The sequence below is a fragment of the Phoca vitulina genome, unplaced genomic scaffold (assembly GCF_004348235.1).
Source record: "Phoca vitulina isolate PV1807 unplaced genomic scaffold, GSC_HSeal_1.0 scaffold87, whole genome shotgun sequence".
Classification (NCBI taxonomy): domain Eukaryota; kingdom Metazoa; phylum Chordata; class Mammalia; order Carnivora; family Phocidae; genus Phoca; species Phoca vitulina.
Window position 1 is genome coordinate 1,140,674 of NW_022589790.1, and position 15,988 is coordinate 1,156,661.

At 54.2% G+C, this 15,988-nt stretch overlaps 1 protein-coding gene across 2 annotated transcripts in view; it reads right to left on the reverse strand.

Moving 5' to 3' along the window:
- Window positions 1-1,085: 1,085 nt before the first annotated feature.
- RUFY1 (RUN and FYVE domain containing 1) overlaps window positions 1,086-15,988 on the reverse strand; it is a 60,395-nt gene continuing 45,492 nt past the window's right edge. The window contains exons 12-18 of one of the 2 annotated variants that reach the window (XM_032395701.1): window positions 10,581-10,678; window positions 8,882-9,001; window positions 8,108-8,237; window positions 6,713-6,807; window positions 4,556-4,604; window positions 3,122-3,199; window positions 1,086-2,299 (exon numbers count right to left, since the gene is read on the reverse strand). In XM_032395701.1, coding sequence (XP_032251592.1) covers window positions 1,697-2,299; window positions 3,122-3,199; window positions 4,556-4,604; window positions 6,713-6,807; window positions 8,108-8,237; window positions 8,882-9,001; window positions 10,581-10,678 — 1,173 coding nt within the window. In that variant the 3' untranslated portion in view covers window positions 1,086-1,696. Of the gene's footprint in view, window positions 2,335-3,121; window positions 3,200-4,555; window positions 4,605-6,712; window positions 6,808-8,107; window positions 8,238-8,881; window positions 9,002-10,580; window positions 10,679-15,988 lie in introns of both variants that reach the window. The other variant, XM_032395702.1, reaches the window with a different exon arrangement.

Sequence of the window (15,988 nt, forward strand, 5' to 3'; positions counted from 1 at the left end):
AACTCTTGACAACTCTGGAGTAGCTGGCATTAAGCACTTTTTAAAGGGATCATCCCCACAGTCCCTTCAGTAGATCTGATCTGAAGCCATTTTCACTGGCTGTGACAGTGCTGAAGATTCTCTCTGATGTCGGATGAGGTTTGCTTGGAATCCCGTTTCTAAGAGTCTGTAGAAGGCAAGATTGCACAAATGTGCATGAAAGGCCCTGCAGGCCCTACCCTGCTCCATGCCCTCCGTCAGGACTGGGTGCACCCCTGTGGGCTGGTGCTGTCCTACGTGTGCAGTCGGGCTGGGGTACAGAAGTGGTAGACTTGGCATGTACCCTGTAGCTGCTCTTCTGGTTTAGAGAAAATCGTTTTTGGGGGAGGAGGTTCTGAGCATTTGGTCTCCAGCTGTGTTCTAGACCTAGTACTGCCCCCCCGGGGTCTTAGCAGTCACTCTGTGGAACCGACCCGTGTTGAGAAGGCCCCGGGATGGTTCCTTCCCTGGGTCCTTCAGCTACCTGGTTTTACGTAGGGAACATCCGTGTTGAGAAAAGGCCCGTGGGCAGAAGAGAAGAGACTATAACTAGACGTGTGGGGAGGAAGGCTAAGCGAGTGCAGAACCGTGAGGCTTGGGCCATTCTGGTGCTTTGGAACCTGCATGAGAACCACCTGGGCACTTGTTAGCCAGGACCAGAACCTCAGATGCTGGGGGGAGTGGGCGTTCTAACGTGGGCCCCTGCCGTGTCCCTGGGTAACGGGCCTGGGCGCGTCAGCTTGAGAGGCGCTGCCCTAGGCCATCTGTGGCCCCTGTCGCCCAGGTCAGGAGGCTTGCCAGACCGCAGCCTGAGGGTTCCACAGGTTCAGGGGCATGTCTGATGCGTGAGGAGAAAAGTTCTGTCTCACGCAGCTAAACACTTGCTAACTGGCACAGCGATCCTGTGTGAATAATGCCTGTCGAACATCTGTTGCTTGTGGGTGGAGAAGGGAGGTGGGGAAAAGAATCCGTTACGATACGGGGAAGAGCACTGAGGGCCGCGCGGTCGTGGGAGCTGTCAGAACGGTCTAGGATCAGGTATTCTGCTTCCTTTTGTGTGTGTGCAGATGAGCGCTAAAGCCCAGAGGTGAAGTGACCTGCCTGAGGCTCCCCGCCAAGCTGGAGTCCAAATTGGGTGCATTGAAAACAAGGTACCGATCTCTAATGCTAGACCAGTTGTGGGCCGCACGGCAGCATGTAAGCATCTTTGGAAAAGCTGGGCCCGGAGATGTAAAAAGCTGCTCAGAGGAAGTGACAGAAGGGGAGGGGGCTCTCACTGCCACATACTTGCTGGAAGGAACATGGCTTTGGAGCTGGGCCCGCAGATCCTGGGACCTAACCTCGCTGAGCCGCCCAGGTTCCCGTTGGGAAAGGACGGATCTAAGGGCGCGGCAGATGCGGGGTCAGAATCCACGAAGGAAAGGGCCAGGGGACGAGGGGCAGGGGACTGGGCAGTGAGCAAGGGGAGTCCACCGAGGGCTCCGTGGGTGGACGGGCTAGTCTGGACAGTTCCTTCGCCTGGGTATTCGAGAGCCCGGACTGGTCGGGTGGGGGTGAGCATGCGTGGAGCCCATTTTCATAGCTGACGAACAGCACCTGTCCTGGCCCTGCTTGGGAAAGTAAGAACTGGTGGCCCGGCAGGTGCTTCCCACAGGTGTGTCCTTTGGAGCGCACTAGATCAAGCTGTCGTCTCTGTGTCAACTCCGGGGCCTAGGGAACACCCGAGCTCTGGTGACGGGGGTAAGGTCACTTCCTCCATGCCTGTCCTGTCCTTGGCTCCCCGGGCAGGGCCAGCCTGCACCCTGGGCCTTCCCCCAACCCCCGCCGAGGGTCGGTAGTCCTGGTCCAGACTCGGGGACACGGGGGTGGCTCTGAGGCCTGCCCCCAAGGCCGTCCCTGTGATGCCGGCAGTTTGTGCACCAGCATGAAAAATAAAGGCTTTTATTGCAGGTCTAGAGACATATTCACAAGGGTGGGGCACGGCCCATCTCTCAGCTCTGACGCAGGGAAGACACGGTGTGGGGGGACGGGAGCGGGGTGCTCGCGACAGTAGTACAACCGCGGTAGGGCCGCTTGGTTTTGTGAGCGGGGGAAGGTGACAGGAGCAAAAAGACGAGGCTCCCTTGGAGCCCCAGCTGGGGGCGCAGCCGAGGCGGAAGGCAGGCCGGGCGGTCAGTGGCCGGATGACGAGCAGCGCTGCAGAAGCAGGGTGTGGCAGCTGTCGCACACGCGCACGGGCCTGGGGTACGAGGGCAGGGCCAGCTCGCTGCTGGAGCACGTGCTGCAGAAGATGTGGCCGCAGTGGCGGCAGTGGTGCTGGGGGCGCGAGGGGGCGGTCAGGGTGGGCGCGCCTCCACCCCCCCCCAGCAGGGGTCCTCCGCCAGTGTGCCGGATGCCTTCCGACCCCCCCCCCCCCCCCCGGGGAGGGGCCCCCCCCCCGCGCGCCGGACGCCTTCCGACCCCCCCCCAGCAGCAGGGGTCCCCCGCAGCAGGGGTCCTCCCCCAGCACGCCGGATGCCTTCCGACCCTCCCCAGCAGCAGGAGGGGTCCTCCCCCAGCACGCTGGACGCCTTCCAACCCCCTCCCCCAGCAGCAGGGGTCCGTTCGGGGGTGGGGGGCGGGGTGCTGTCTGTGGGCTGGACAGGCTTCCAGTCTTGCTAGGGACCCGTGTCCTGCCCCACTGCTCCACCAAAGCCCCATGAGCCCTGGACCAAAGGCTGGGTGCGGGGACCCCAGTCCTGGAAGCGGAAGGCAGAGTCCCCGGGGCTCGGGCCCTGCCCAGACCGCCGCTCAGCTTCTGGGGCCGTGGATGCCTGTCTAACCACGGGTTCTCTAGAGATGGTTTCCGCCTCATTTAGCCAGATTTTGGTCCTGTTGCTGACAATGAACTTCGACTGACACACTCACCTAGTGTTCTATACGCGAGCACCCCAAGTCCCAAAGAAATCTGCCAATCCTTGAAAGGACGGGTGGGGACAAGCCGGGAAGCCGTCTGCGGGGGTCAGCACAGCAGCGAGCGCGGGCGCATGCGGTGGCCCGGGTCCCACGGGAATGGGCCGAAGGGGAGCTCCTGTGGGAGCTGCTGGAGGGCCACCCCACGTACCTTCCTCCGGGAGATGGAGAACTCCTTCTCACACTGCTTACAGTGCGTCGCTTCATCATCCTTCAGCCACGTATGGCCCTGAGGGGGCAAGACCACAACAATCCCACTTTGCGGCCGGGCTCCTGACCGACCTGTAGCTGTGTTCCGACTGCCCAACATCAGGGCCTTTTGAGGGTCTCCTTTACAGGGACCGCCTCCCCCCCAGACGCCCAGACGCAGCCACGGCCGGAGCTCCGGGGCTGCCGACCGCCCGCCCTCTGGCTCAGGCTTCCCGGCCCCTGCAGGTCACCCCTGGCCTCCAGCCAGGTTCCCCGGCTTCCTGTCACCCAGACTCACCCGCCCCCTGTCAATAAATGCCCTTGGGCCGAGGTACCCAGAGCCTGGATCTAGTGCTTGCAAACCGACCCTGGTGGAGATCTGCTGCAGACGGAGAGGGGCCAGCCCTGCCACGGCGGGCCCTGCTGAGGGACAGAAGGCAACGCACCGGGCGGGGGGGGGGGGGGGGGGGGGGGGGGGCCCGGCCCACGGGCTAAGCCCCCCACCCGCAGCACAATGCGGAGAGGCGGGATCTGAGGCTTTAAAGCTGCCTTTCTGGAGATCTTTCTCAAGGAAAACGAGGATGTGCCATTTACGCAGCCAGAGGGACTAAGCGCTCAACGGGGCCAAAGGCCTGAGGAGCTGTTCCGGCTTCTTCGCATCTGGTGGCGACAGAGCCACCTCAGGAGCTGCAGCGCGATGCCCGACAGCTCGTCCGGGCGGTGCTGCTGGCCGTCGCTGGCCGGCACATCTGGGCAGGGCAGGGGTGCCCTTCAAGGAGCTTTCCAGGTACAAGGGAGGGAAGCCAGTGCCGCCCAGTTCACATCCGGCTGCTGCGACGGCTGGGACAGTCGGCCGCCCCGACCTGCCGGACGCCAGGGTCTCCGATCCGGTGGAGGGCGGACTTGCCTGTCCCAGCTGGGCTGTCCCTTCCTCTCTCAACTGCCCCCCTCTCCCCCATCCACGGCCCAGCTGGCCAGCCTGGCGCCTGGACCGGGTCACCTGGTCCCACGCGTCCCCGCCTGCCCTAGGTGGCGGGCATCCTTCAGCCCTTCCCGAGATGCTCCAGAGACGCGGCCCGGCTCGGGGTGGCCTCGGGCCCCTCACTTGCTCCCTATTTAAAAAAATCCCTGGATCTCTTTCTGCCACTTTTCCCTCCCTTCATTTGGGCTCCTGTGATCTAGGCCTGCTCTTGAACGTCCAGCTGAGGGACCGGAATCAGGACGGAGGTTGCGGGCTGGGCCCCACCGCCTGCCAGTGTCACACGTCCCCGGGTCACAGGCCTCTGGGACACATCCCTCACCTGACTCGGGAGAACCTGAGCGCCCAGAGCAGGAGCGTGAGCTGACTAAGCCGGGGGCAGTGATTCTGAGACTAATAACGTTAACAATCCAGTACCTTCAGGGCCTTGTTTACTTCTTTGATGTCTTCCATCTTCAGCTTTGATCTTAAAAAAAAAAAAATAAAATAAAGATGATTTATAGCCGTGCGAGGCTCTCAAACTCAGCAAGCCCACAGCTGTTTGATTGGCTTCAGGAGGGTGACGGCTTAGGAGAGAGCAGCCCCATACAGGAGTTGTTCCAGAACACGCTCTCTGCCTTTTATCATCCCAGAGTCACCTCATCATGTTGGCTCATGTCTGCCGCGCTCTAGGAGCCTGTGGAACGAACGTGGTCCCAAAACAGACTATGGAGCCTGCGAGGTTTAAAAAGACTTTGAAGTAGTTGCAACCATTTAAAAATTGGGAGGGCGCCTGGGTGGCTCAGTCGTTAAGCGTCTGCCTTCGGCTCAGGTCATGATCCCAGGGTCCTGGGATCGAGCCCCGCATCGGGCTCCCTGCTCAACGGGAGGCCGGCTGCTCCCTCCACTGCTCCCTCTGCGTGTGTTCCCTCTCTGTTAAATAAATAAAATCAAGAACTGGGAATAATTTCCTAGAAGTCAGGTTCCTGGCTTCTCCGGGCAACCATTCCTGCATGGGACATGCGCCTGAATGGGGGTGCGGGGCCCCCCCACAGCAGGCACCCAAATCTGCACGGCTCCTCTGGCCCCTTTCCTGCTGCCTGCTCCTTCTAGAACAGTCCTGCTCCGAGGACAGGTTCACCTGCTCCACCCTTGTTAGAGGAAGAACAATTCCTTAGTCGTCCACATAGAAGACAGGCCTGAATGTGCTCTACACTGGCAGAATTCAACCAGATAAAATGAAACAGTGTATCTGTAATTGCAGGCTGGGGGGGGGGGGCGGGGAGGTCCGGAGCCTTTTCTGAAAAGCTGACATTAGCCTAAACTGTCACTGGATCAACAGAAGGGTCAAAGTGGCAGGGCTCTGAGACACAGATGAGACTTCCAGGGGAGGACTGGGAAACTGAGCATCAGTCCCGCCCGAGCAGCTCAGAGACAGGCCTGCAGTCTGACAGGACCAGAAGCTGCCCGGGGGGCGGGGGGTAACCGGGGGACCCCAGGTCAGGACGGCAGCCCGAACGTGCAAGCACATCCCTGGGAAACACAACTTGGGAAGGATCCGGACGTTGCCCAGAGAGAGAAACCGGGCAGCTGTGTCTAGCTGGTGGAGGCTCTGAGGAGAGCCCTGTCCTCTGTCACCTGGTGTCGGCTTGCAGGATGGAGGGAAGAGAGAGGGAGGGAGGAAGCACCAAGGATGTTCCTTGGGGATCCCTGGCCACGTCACACGTCCTCGACACAACCCCAGCGCAGCCTGACTAATGCGTGTGCTACTACGGTGTGTTTCTAGCTGCTTCTCTGTCGGTCCCCATGTCTGGACCTCTGGTCACAGGCTCCCATGGGGCCCCCATCTCTCTGGTCACTGTGCTTGGGGAAGGCGCCAGAACAGGACCTGGTGGGGGCCAGAGCCACCGGTGAGGGAGCAGGACGGCAGACTAGGAGGGAGAGACTGATTCCCGATGGCTTTTTTGGCTTGAGACAGTCTGAACTGGGTTTCTGTCCCTCTGCAACCAGGAGTCCTGACTCCTAAGGAGAATAAAACTCCCCAGTGGCTTTGAAAACACAGTCATCTCACAAATGAACAAATCCTACAGTCTGCAGTGTGACCTATCGGACGGGCCAGAGCAACCTGGCAGGACGGGGACCCCGGGGGGAGGGCTATCAGGTCAAAGGAGAGAGAGCAGTACCCAGCAGGACAGACAGACAGATGCTGGTAGACATGAATATCCAGAGAGGGGGGCGGTGGTTGTGCTTAATGCCACAGCGGGTGGAATCCTCAAACCACGGCAGGCCCCCCGGTCTGACTGCGGGCCAGCAAGCACCCCACCCACCGCCCCCCTGGCTTGCTTGGGACCTAGAGGCTGAGCTAGTGAACAAGAGGGTTCACTAGAAGGGATTTCCTAATGCATTAGTTAAACCGGCACTGTGTCTCCGAGGCCTGACTTCCTGGGGGGTCGCCCTGGAACACCCGGCCCTCCCGTTCCTGGACAGCAGAACTTGGTTTGGGGCCCGGTGGGCAGGCTGGTGTGACTCCGGAGAAGGGGGGGCAGGCCCAGTGGCCACGACGCAGGTGGCGGGGGGGGGGGGCGGGCTTCTTACTGGCTGAGGTGCAGGCCCATTTCCTGGAGGGCTTGTTCCTGCTCGTTGCAAACCTTCTGCAGCTCCGCCTTCTCGTCCTGGAGCTCCCGCAGCTCCTAAAATGGACCAACCAGAGGCCTGACACACTCATGTAATTGCAGCGACAAGCAGGTCAGAATGTTTTTCAAGAGCAAAAAGCAGTTTTGTTGTGTTAATCTCATTTGAGCTGCGGTTATTTCATGGATGACTTCTCACTAGCCTGTTTCTCCAGAACGGGCACCTGCAGTGGGGACAGTGACATGGGACAGGAAAACAGCTATGTGCAAATCAGTCACCCACACAGGCTGAGCAAGGCCTTGCCCATCTGAGTTGCTATTAAAAGGCCGTTTAAACACAGAGAACTGCCTCAAAACACGCACAGATGAGCCTTATGCAGGAGCGGGGGATACCTGCACAGTGAAGGCTCATTTGAATAAATAGTTTTTTGGGAAGGGCTGGTCTCAACTTCCCGAAAATGAACGACCAAGGCTGATGGAGGCCAGGATGTGGGATCTCACGCCCAGCCCGAGACCATGTGCGCGTGTGGGGTGAAGCTCACACACTGATAACCACTGTCCTCCAGGGCCAGGGACCCTGGAGGACACAGGCTGGCAAGAGCCCTGACAAAGACCCAGGACAGTGATTTGGGGTTCAGGGCTGACGGAGAGCAGCAGGGCTTAGGCCTGAGTGGCGGGCATGTCCCTCCCAGCTGCCCCTGGGCCTTCTGCCCCAGAGCCTGGTGACACCTGCTCTGACGTCAGACATGTTCTGCTTGTGTGTGTACGTAAGTGTGGGTGCGGGGCAGGAGGGTATGCAATTCAAATCTTAGACCAAAGTGGAATCAAGGGGGGAAGATGCAGAACCTTCTAGGAGTCCTCTTCTGCGCTCCATTTCTTCCCGTCCCCTCTTGGAGCCTGAGAGGCTCTTGTGGAACCTCTCCCCTCCCCAGTGGTTCCCACCCCTGGCCCAGTGGGCTCCCCCGGGGAGGGGCTCTTAGACACTTTCCACCAGAGATCAGAGGACCTTTGTGGGCTCATTCAGACCGTGCAGCATTACCCATGATCATGTTCAACACAACGAAATCCCCAAGGATCCTCCGCCAGGGCCGGTGTGTGGCCGGTGTGCCTGAGATGGCCTTTGCCCGCCTCTGCATGGCTGGCCCTCACTTGTCTTTTGAGTCAGCCTCCGGGGCACGCTTCCCGGACTACGGCCGCCACTGCGGGCTGTCCCCCCCATTTCATTCTCCCCACCGCACTGCTCCCCGAGTGGCCGGTGTGCGCACCAGCTGCCTGGCGCAGAGGCTCCATGCCGCGGCTCTGGCTGTACCAGGGGCTCCAGACGGCAGCAGCTCTTCCCCTCCCGGGCCGGCTGCCTTACCTTTTTTAATCCTTCCACTTGCTGTAGCTCTGCTCGGAGTAGAGAGGAAGTGTCCTTCTCCTGTTGTAATTCTCGCTGAAGAGCCTGTCTCTGTTCTTTTTCTGATTTCAACTCTTTCTCTAGACTGGAGCTGTTTTCCCAAAATGAACTTGAGTTAGTCTCAGTGAGAGAGAGGCATGGAAGATGCACAATCTCCGGCCCAATTCTCCGCAAAGGAAATGGGGAGTTCACAGGAATCAGAAGTGCTGCACCTGCACCTAAACCCGTCAGCAGAGCAGGGAACCCAGGCTCCCTCTCGGGCAGGGCCACCTGCCTCTCCAGAGGGAAGACCAGGACCCCGCCGGGGGAAGCAGGCGCATGCACGGGACAGCACGCGAGCGCACAGAAAGGAAAAGAGCCCCGAGAGACGCTTAGGACCGCACGAGCGGGATCCTCTACCCAGGCGGAGACCTGAGGGGAGAGCCTGCAAAACGTCGTCTGCGTTTTGCAACCCAGAGCCAGCTCCCACTGGAGAACACGGGGTGGGGGCGGGAGAAAGCTACCGCACTCCCCCTCTCACCAGGTGAGTGGCCCCTGGGACGTTCCCGAACCCCCTGAGCCGGCGCTCTCGCTTGCGAAAGGGGGGTCACGGGGCTTGACACACACCCCGATTCCAGCTTCGCGGGTGTAAGTGCAGAAGAGACAGCACCTGCGCCCAGTCGGGAGCTGCCCGGCCCCGCCCCCTGGCAGCTGGCCCCGCCCCCTGGCGACAGGCCCCGCCCCGGCCCCGCCTACCACTGCTCGTGCAGCCGGGAGAGCTGCTCCTGCAGCGCGCACGTCCGGCCCCCCAGCTCCTGCTGCAGCTTGTGGCTCCGCTCCTCGGCCCCCTGCCGCGCCCTCTCCGAGACCTGTAACCTGCGCGCAAAGAACCAGGTGTCCGTGGGAAAGGAGCTGTCCTCAAGGCTGAGGGCAGCGTCTTTCAATGTCTTGCAGCTGGGGTTTTAAACACACAGTGAAACCGTTCCCAGGGTTCTCAGCACGCGTACAGACTCGTGTAACCACCGCGGCGACCAGGAGCTCCGTCATCCTGGAAAGCTCCCTAGTGCTGCCCTCTGGGGTCACCCCTAAACCTGGCAACCACGGATGTGCTCTGACACCGTGGCTCTGGCTTTTCGAGAACGTCCTAGAAATGGAATTATTCCTCATATAACCTCTTGAAACTGGCTTCCTTCGCTCAGCGCGGTATCTGAGATCATTCCAGGCTCCTTCCGATGGCCGAGTATTATTTCATGGTAGAGGCTGACAGTTTGTTTCTCCTTCATCAGATGAAAGACCTCGATTCGCTTCTGGTTTTAATTGTATGCACAGACCTGCTATAAACATTTGTGTACAGGTTTCTGTGTGAACATTAGTCTTCACTGCTCTTGGGCACATACCCAGCAGTGGGATTGTGGGGATAAGAGGATGTTTAGCTTTATTTTAAGAGACTGTTCTCCACGGTGGGGGTACCATTTGGCATCCCCATTGGTAAGGTAGGGGAGTTCTAGTCACTTTGGAGTCTTGTCAGCACTCAGTGCTGTCACTAAAAAGATACTTAGCTGTTCTAATACATGCACAGTGACCCCCACTGTGATTGTAACACGCACGTCCCTGCCGGCTAGGGATACTGAACGTCTTTTTGTGTGCTGGTCCGCCATCCATATGCCCTCTTTGGTGAAGTGTCTGTTCAAGCCTTTTGTCCATTTTTAAATTGGATTGTTTGTTGAGTTTTGAGAGTTCTTTACACGTTCTGGATACAAGTACTTTGTCAGCTATGTGATCTGCAGATTTTGTCCCAATCTGTAACATGTCTTTTTATTCTCTTAACCGTGTCTTTCATAGAACAAAGGTTTTACATTTTGATAAAGTCCAATTTATCAAAATTTTCTCCCATGGACCCCAGGCTTTCATGTCACGTCTAAGATCTCTTTGACTAACCCAAAGCCACAAAGATTTTCTCCTATATCTTCTTCTAAAAGTTAGAAATTTTAAGTTTTCCATTTAGACTTATGCTCCATTTCTAGTTAATTTTTGAATAAGGTATGAGGTGTAGATTGAGATTCATTTTTCTGATTGTTCCAACATCATTTATTAAAAAGACTTTCCTCGCTCCTCTGAACTGCCTTTGCACCTTTGTAAGAAAATCAGTTGCCATATTCTTGTGAGTCAGTTTTCAGACTCTCTTGTGATCCACTACTGACTGATGTGGAAATGTGACCGTGACGATGAGCTCACTGTACCCGTCTGACCCCCTGGGAAGACAGTGTGATACAGGAACCCAAAGTTTGATTAAGGGAATACGCACTTAGGGCTGGGAATTGGACCCCTTCAGCAAGACTCGGATCCCAAAGGCCCATCATCCCAAGTTGTCTGTACTTGTGAGAGAAACTCCAGGTCCAGAGAATGTCCCCATCTCCTAAGGAGTATGTGCCAGGGTGGGGGGTGGGGTGATTACCTTTCTTCCATCTGTTTCATGCTGGACATAACTTGGTTGTTTTTTTCTTCAAAGGATGTGATGGCTTCATTCTTCTGCTGTAAACAGCTCTCTGCATTCTGCCAAGGAAAGGAAAAGGGGTCACACTCTGCCACTCCCTCACCGCCGGGCCTGCTCGGGATTAAGAACAGGTTTGATTGCACCCTCTACTTTCACAGCACTTTCAGGAGCATTTTGTTAATTGCTGCTCTTCCCCACAGCCCTGGAAGACACAATGGGTTGAAGCGCTCACTGTTATCAACAGAAAGAAAGGCCCAGAAGGAAGTAAGGAAGTAATGAGCCTTTCCTCTATGAAAGGTCCATGTTCCTTTTCAGAAAGGAACATCAGAGTGGGATCTGACAACATTACTGAGCTGTTCCCACGTGCCCAGCACACCCGTGAGTTCTCCGGCCCTGGCAGGGGTGGTTAGCCCCCCTTCTCTAGGCAAAGGGAGGCTCAGAGAGAGCGTTGGGGTGGAGACTAGCGTGCATGCGCCAGGACAGCATGCTCACACCCATGACTATGTGACTTCTGAATCCAGGCTCTGAACCAGAGCCCTGGACTGGGCAGGGGGTGGGGGGGATGGCAAAAAGCACCATGTTCCTGTGTGTCTACAAGAGATGCTTTTAAAATAAAAGGATACAGAAAGGCTAAAGACAGAAGGAAGTCCTAATAAATTCCCAAGAATAATATACAGACTGTATTCTTGGACCTTAATGTGATACAATTAGACATTAACAACACAAGAATGACTAAAAACGCCTCATATCTTGGAAACAAAACTAAATGGCATTATTACTAAAACTACTGAGCTAAAAATATAAACCAGAGGAAGAATTATGAAATACTCAGAGGTAAAATCTAGTGAAAACACTATGCAATATTGTATAGTACTGGAGATGCACTGAGTGTAAGATGTGTCTTAATTTTACACACCACTAAGAAAGAAAAACCTGCTACTTGGAACACGTCAGGCCACCGACTGTAAGATGCATCTAGGTTTCAGAGATGCTAAGATGTGATTTTGTTAAAATTTGAGGGCCAGAGCTAAAGTAGCACTTGCGGGTAATTTTTAACTTCAAATAGCATTTTTGTTATTTATTTTTATTTTTTTAAGTAAACTCTGCCCCCCAGTGTGGAGCTTGAACTCATGACCCTGAGATCAGGAGTCACACGCTCTACTGACTGAGTCAGCCAGGCACCCCCAAATGACATTTTTATGAAAAAAAAAAAAAAAAAGATAAAGCAGATGAGCTAAGCATGCATTTCAGCAGCTGAAAATGAACTACAGAGAAGACCCAAAGAAATCAGAAAGAATATAATAAAAGTAAGGGTAGATAGAAGTCAATGAAAAACATGGGAACAAAAGACAATGCAGAGTATTAGGGGAAAAAGGTGGTTCTTTGAAAAGATTATTAAAGAAGACACACTTCTGGCAAGAAGGAATACAGAAAATAGAAAATGCAAGTAAGAAAATCCTGGATGAAAGAGATTTAAAAACTTTGTAAAAGAACATTATAAACAACTATGAGTTAAAACATTTGAGAACCTAAACAAGATACATTTTGGAAAAAATATACCAAAATTGTCCTGAGAAGAAATAGAAAGCACAAATAGGTCAGTAGCATTTAATAACTTGAAATGGTCATCAAAGTCACCCTGCTTCCAAAGCCTCAGACCCAGGTAAATCCTATAACATAGGTGGATTCTCAAAATTTTCAGAATAGACACTTGCTATCTTGTATGAATTATTCCAGAGAAAGAGAGCTTCAAGAGAGCAGGAAAGCATATAGTGCCAACCCAATCTTGATTCTGAAGGCAAATAAGGTCAATAAGAGGAAAGATCACTAGAGGTCCATCTCAAATATAAACACATATATTTTCTTTCTGTTGATAACACTGGGCGCTTCAACCCATTGTGTCTTCCAGGGCTGTGGGGAAGAGCAGCAATTAACAAAATGCTCCTGAAAGAGCACGCGTGCATCAAGAGTATATATAAATATGTCATAATTAAGTAGGATTCCAAGAATGTTAATCAGCATAAATTACAACACAAATAAAGGAAAAAATATGATTATCAAAATAGATACAACAGGGGCACCTGGGTGGCTCAGTCACTTGAGCATCTACCTTTGGTTCAGGTCAGGATCTCAGGGTCCTGGGATCCAGCCCCGCATCGGGCTCCCTGCTTAGCGGGGAGTCTGCTTCTCCGTCTCCCCCTGCCACAACTTGTGCTCTAATAAATAAATAAAATCTTAAAAAAAAACCCCAACAAAATAGATACAATATAGGGGAAAAAAAGCATTTAATAAATTCAACACTCATTCATGATAAAACTAAGCAAACAAGAAACAGAAGTGAACTTCCTTAACTTACTGAGGATCACACAGCGAACATCTAGCAAGATTATAGCTAATGGAGAAACTTTTAGATGCAATCCTTTTAAGAGCAGGACCACAAGTTTGCTCACTGTTTCTGCTGTGTAATGTAGTATTGGAAAGCCTGGCCAATGCTCTAAGAAATAAAAATTGAGGGTAAAGAGATTAAACTCTATTTGCCAATGATATGATCACTTCCACATAAAGCCAACAGGATCAAGCGAGGAACTGTCTGCCCCTGGCGGTGTGCCAGGCTGCTAACAGGAGATCAGGCCTGCGAACACACGAGCTCTTTTCTATACCAGTAAGACCTAACCAGATGATGTAGCCAAAGTAAGGCACCGGTCACATGAGCAACAAGAACTACAATCCAGGAACTCACCTGGAGAAAATGCAAGACTCTTACCCAGTAAAAAGGATAAAAAAAGAGAAAAAAGAATTATCTGACTAAATGAAAATCTACCCCATGCTCTTGGATGAAATGACTTTATACGCTATGGAGGTCAATTTTTTCTCAAGTTAACCTATAAATCCAATGTAATCCCCATTTATGAAATCCAGTTGGATTTTTTTTTTTTTTTAATAAATTTAGCCTGGGACCTCCAACCTCGATCCTGGCCCCTGCTCCAGTCCTGCCTGCCCCCACTGCTCATACTGCCCCTGCCTGGGGCCCGATCCCAGCTCAGTTCAGCTGGATTTTTATTAAAAAAATTTTTTTTAAAGATTTATTTTAGAGAGAAAGAGCACACGTGTGCAAGTGGGGGAGGGAGTGAGGGAGAGAGAGAGTCCCAAGCCAACTCCCCGCCCAGCATGGGGCTCGATCCCACGACCCTGAGATCACGACCTGAGCCAAAACTAAGAGTCAGATGCTCAACCAACTGAGCCACCCAGGCACCCCTCTGCTGGATTTCTAAAAGGGACTTTATAAATTGTTCTAAATTTTTTGTCAAGAATAAAGGTTTACAAATAGATAAGTCAATCTTAAAAAGAAAGGAAAAAATTAGGGGGCAAGGAGGGCAGGCTTGACCTCTGTAATGGGTTGAGTTCCATCCCTCCCAAATCCATATGTGGAAGCCCTGGCCCTAGTACCACACAATGTGACCTTATTTGGGAAGTGGGCTGTTGCAGACATAATTAGTTAAGATGAGGTCAAAGTGGAGTAGGGGGGCCCTTAATCCAGTATCACTTGTGTCCTTATCAAAAGGGGAAATTTGGACATAGTCATGGACACAGGGAGCAGACCAAGTGAAGGATCGCCAATGGTGGCCAGCAACCACCAGGAGCCCTTAGGACACAGGGACGCTACAGTCTTCCTCACAGCCCTCAGAGGAGAGCAACTGTGCGGACTCCCAATCTCAGACTCCTGGCCTCCAGACTGTGAGACAATGAAGCTCTGTCAAGCCACTCTGTGGTACTTTGTTACAGCCAACTTAGACATAAAACATACTACAAAGCTATGGTGATTAGGTAACTCAGATAGACACACAGAACAGAGACCTCAGGGACGGTTCCACCTTATGTACGAACTTGATCTATGATCAGGGTGGCACCACATATGAGAGAGAAAAGACTGGACTAGTTTTGAAGTGGCTAATGATATGGAGAAAACCACACCTGGATCCCTCAGTAAGGCTATAAATGAAAGTCAACTCTAGACATTAAAAACCTAACTGTGTCAGGTTTATAAAACTAGTGTAGAATGTCTTTGACACCTAGGCTTGAGAAAGGGCTTCTTAAAATCCCCAAACTGCAGCCCATAACGTGAAAAATCAGCACATTTGACTACACCAAAAATAAGGACTTAAGGATACCAGAGAAGAGAGTAGAGGAGATCTACCACAGGTGAACCAATAAGGGACTAATATTCAGACTACACAGAATGACCGCTAATCAACAAGGACAAGACAAGGGGAGGGTCTAAGATGGTGGCATAGGAAGACCCTGAACTCTCCTCCTCCAGACACACCAAACCTATACCTACACCTACAGTGATTCTCCCTAAGAACAGAAGGCAGTTTCCACCCCAACAGAGGGACCACACGGAGAAGGGCAGGAGAGGTGGAGACATAGTTAGGACGGGAACCCACCCCTGATGCCGCCCGTGCAGTGGGGCGGGCTAGCAACTGCAGGTGAACTAAACCCAGAGTGTCTGCCAGGCGCAGGGGGAGTTGCTAGAATGCTCCCCAGGTGGGGAGGTGCTGGTGAGGACCACTGCTGATGGTCCCCCTCCACCTTGACAGCACAGACAGGAGCGCAGTCTGGCCATTCTAGCCGGCCCGACACCTCAGTGAGCCCCCGTTTCCTCACTCATCAGCCCCAGGCATCCCCCTGAGGCAGCCCTCCCGTCTGAGCTCACCCAAGCTCCAGCTGTCCCACCAAGGCGGACCCAGTGCAGCACAACTGGGATACCCCTGATGGTGCCCGCTCCAGCTGCAGCTCTCTTGCCAACACAGTATGGGTGCAAAGCACCTTGGGACACCCCAGGCCCACACCGGCTTCAGCTCTACACGACTTGCTAGGACACCCACTGCCCAGAGCACCCTAGGACCCTCCCCACCCCGAGTCTGTGCCCACTTCAAGTATCCCATCAGGCCCTCTACCCCATGTGGAGCACCTCGGGACCTCCTGGCCTATACCCACGTAAGCTCCGGCCATCCCACCAGGGCCTCTGCTAGGCAGAACATCCTGGGACCCCCTAGTCTGCACCTACTTCTCCAGCTGTCCTGCCAGGAACCCCCTGCTTCATGGAGTACCTTGGGACCCACTGGCCCCTGCCCCCGCTCAGCTCCAGGCTCCCATGGAGTGCCCTGGGAACTTCAGCACGTGCCTGCTACAGCTCCAGCCAAAGACAACAGGCACATGCAGACCACACAGTCCTACACTCCTTTAAGACTGGGAGACGGGGGCACCTGGGTGGCTCAGTTGGTTAAGCGACTGCCTTCAGCTCAGGTCATGATCCCAGGGTCCTGGGATCGAGCCCCGCATCGGGCTCCCTGCTCAGTGGAGAGCCT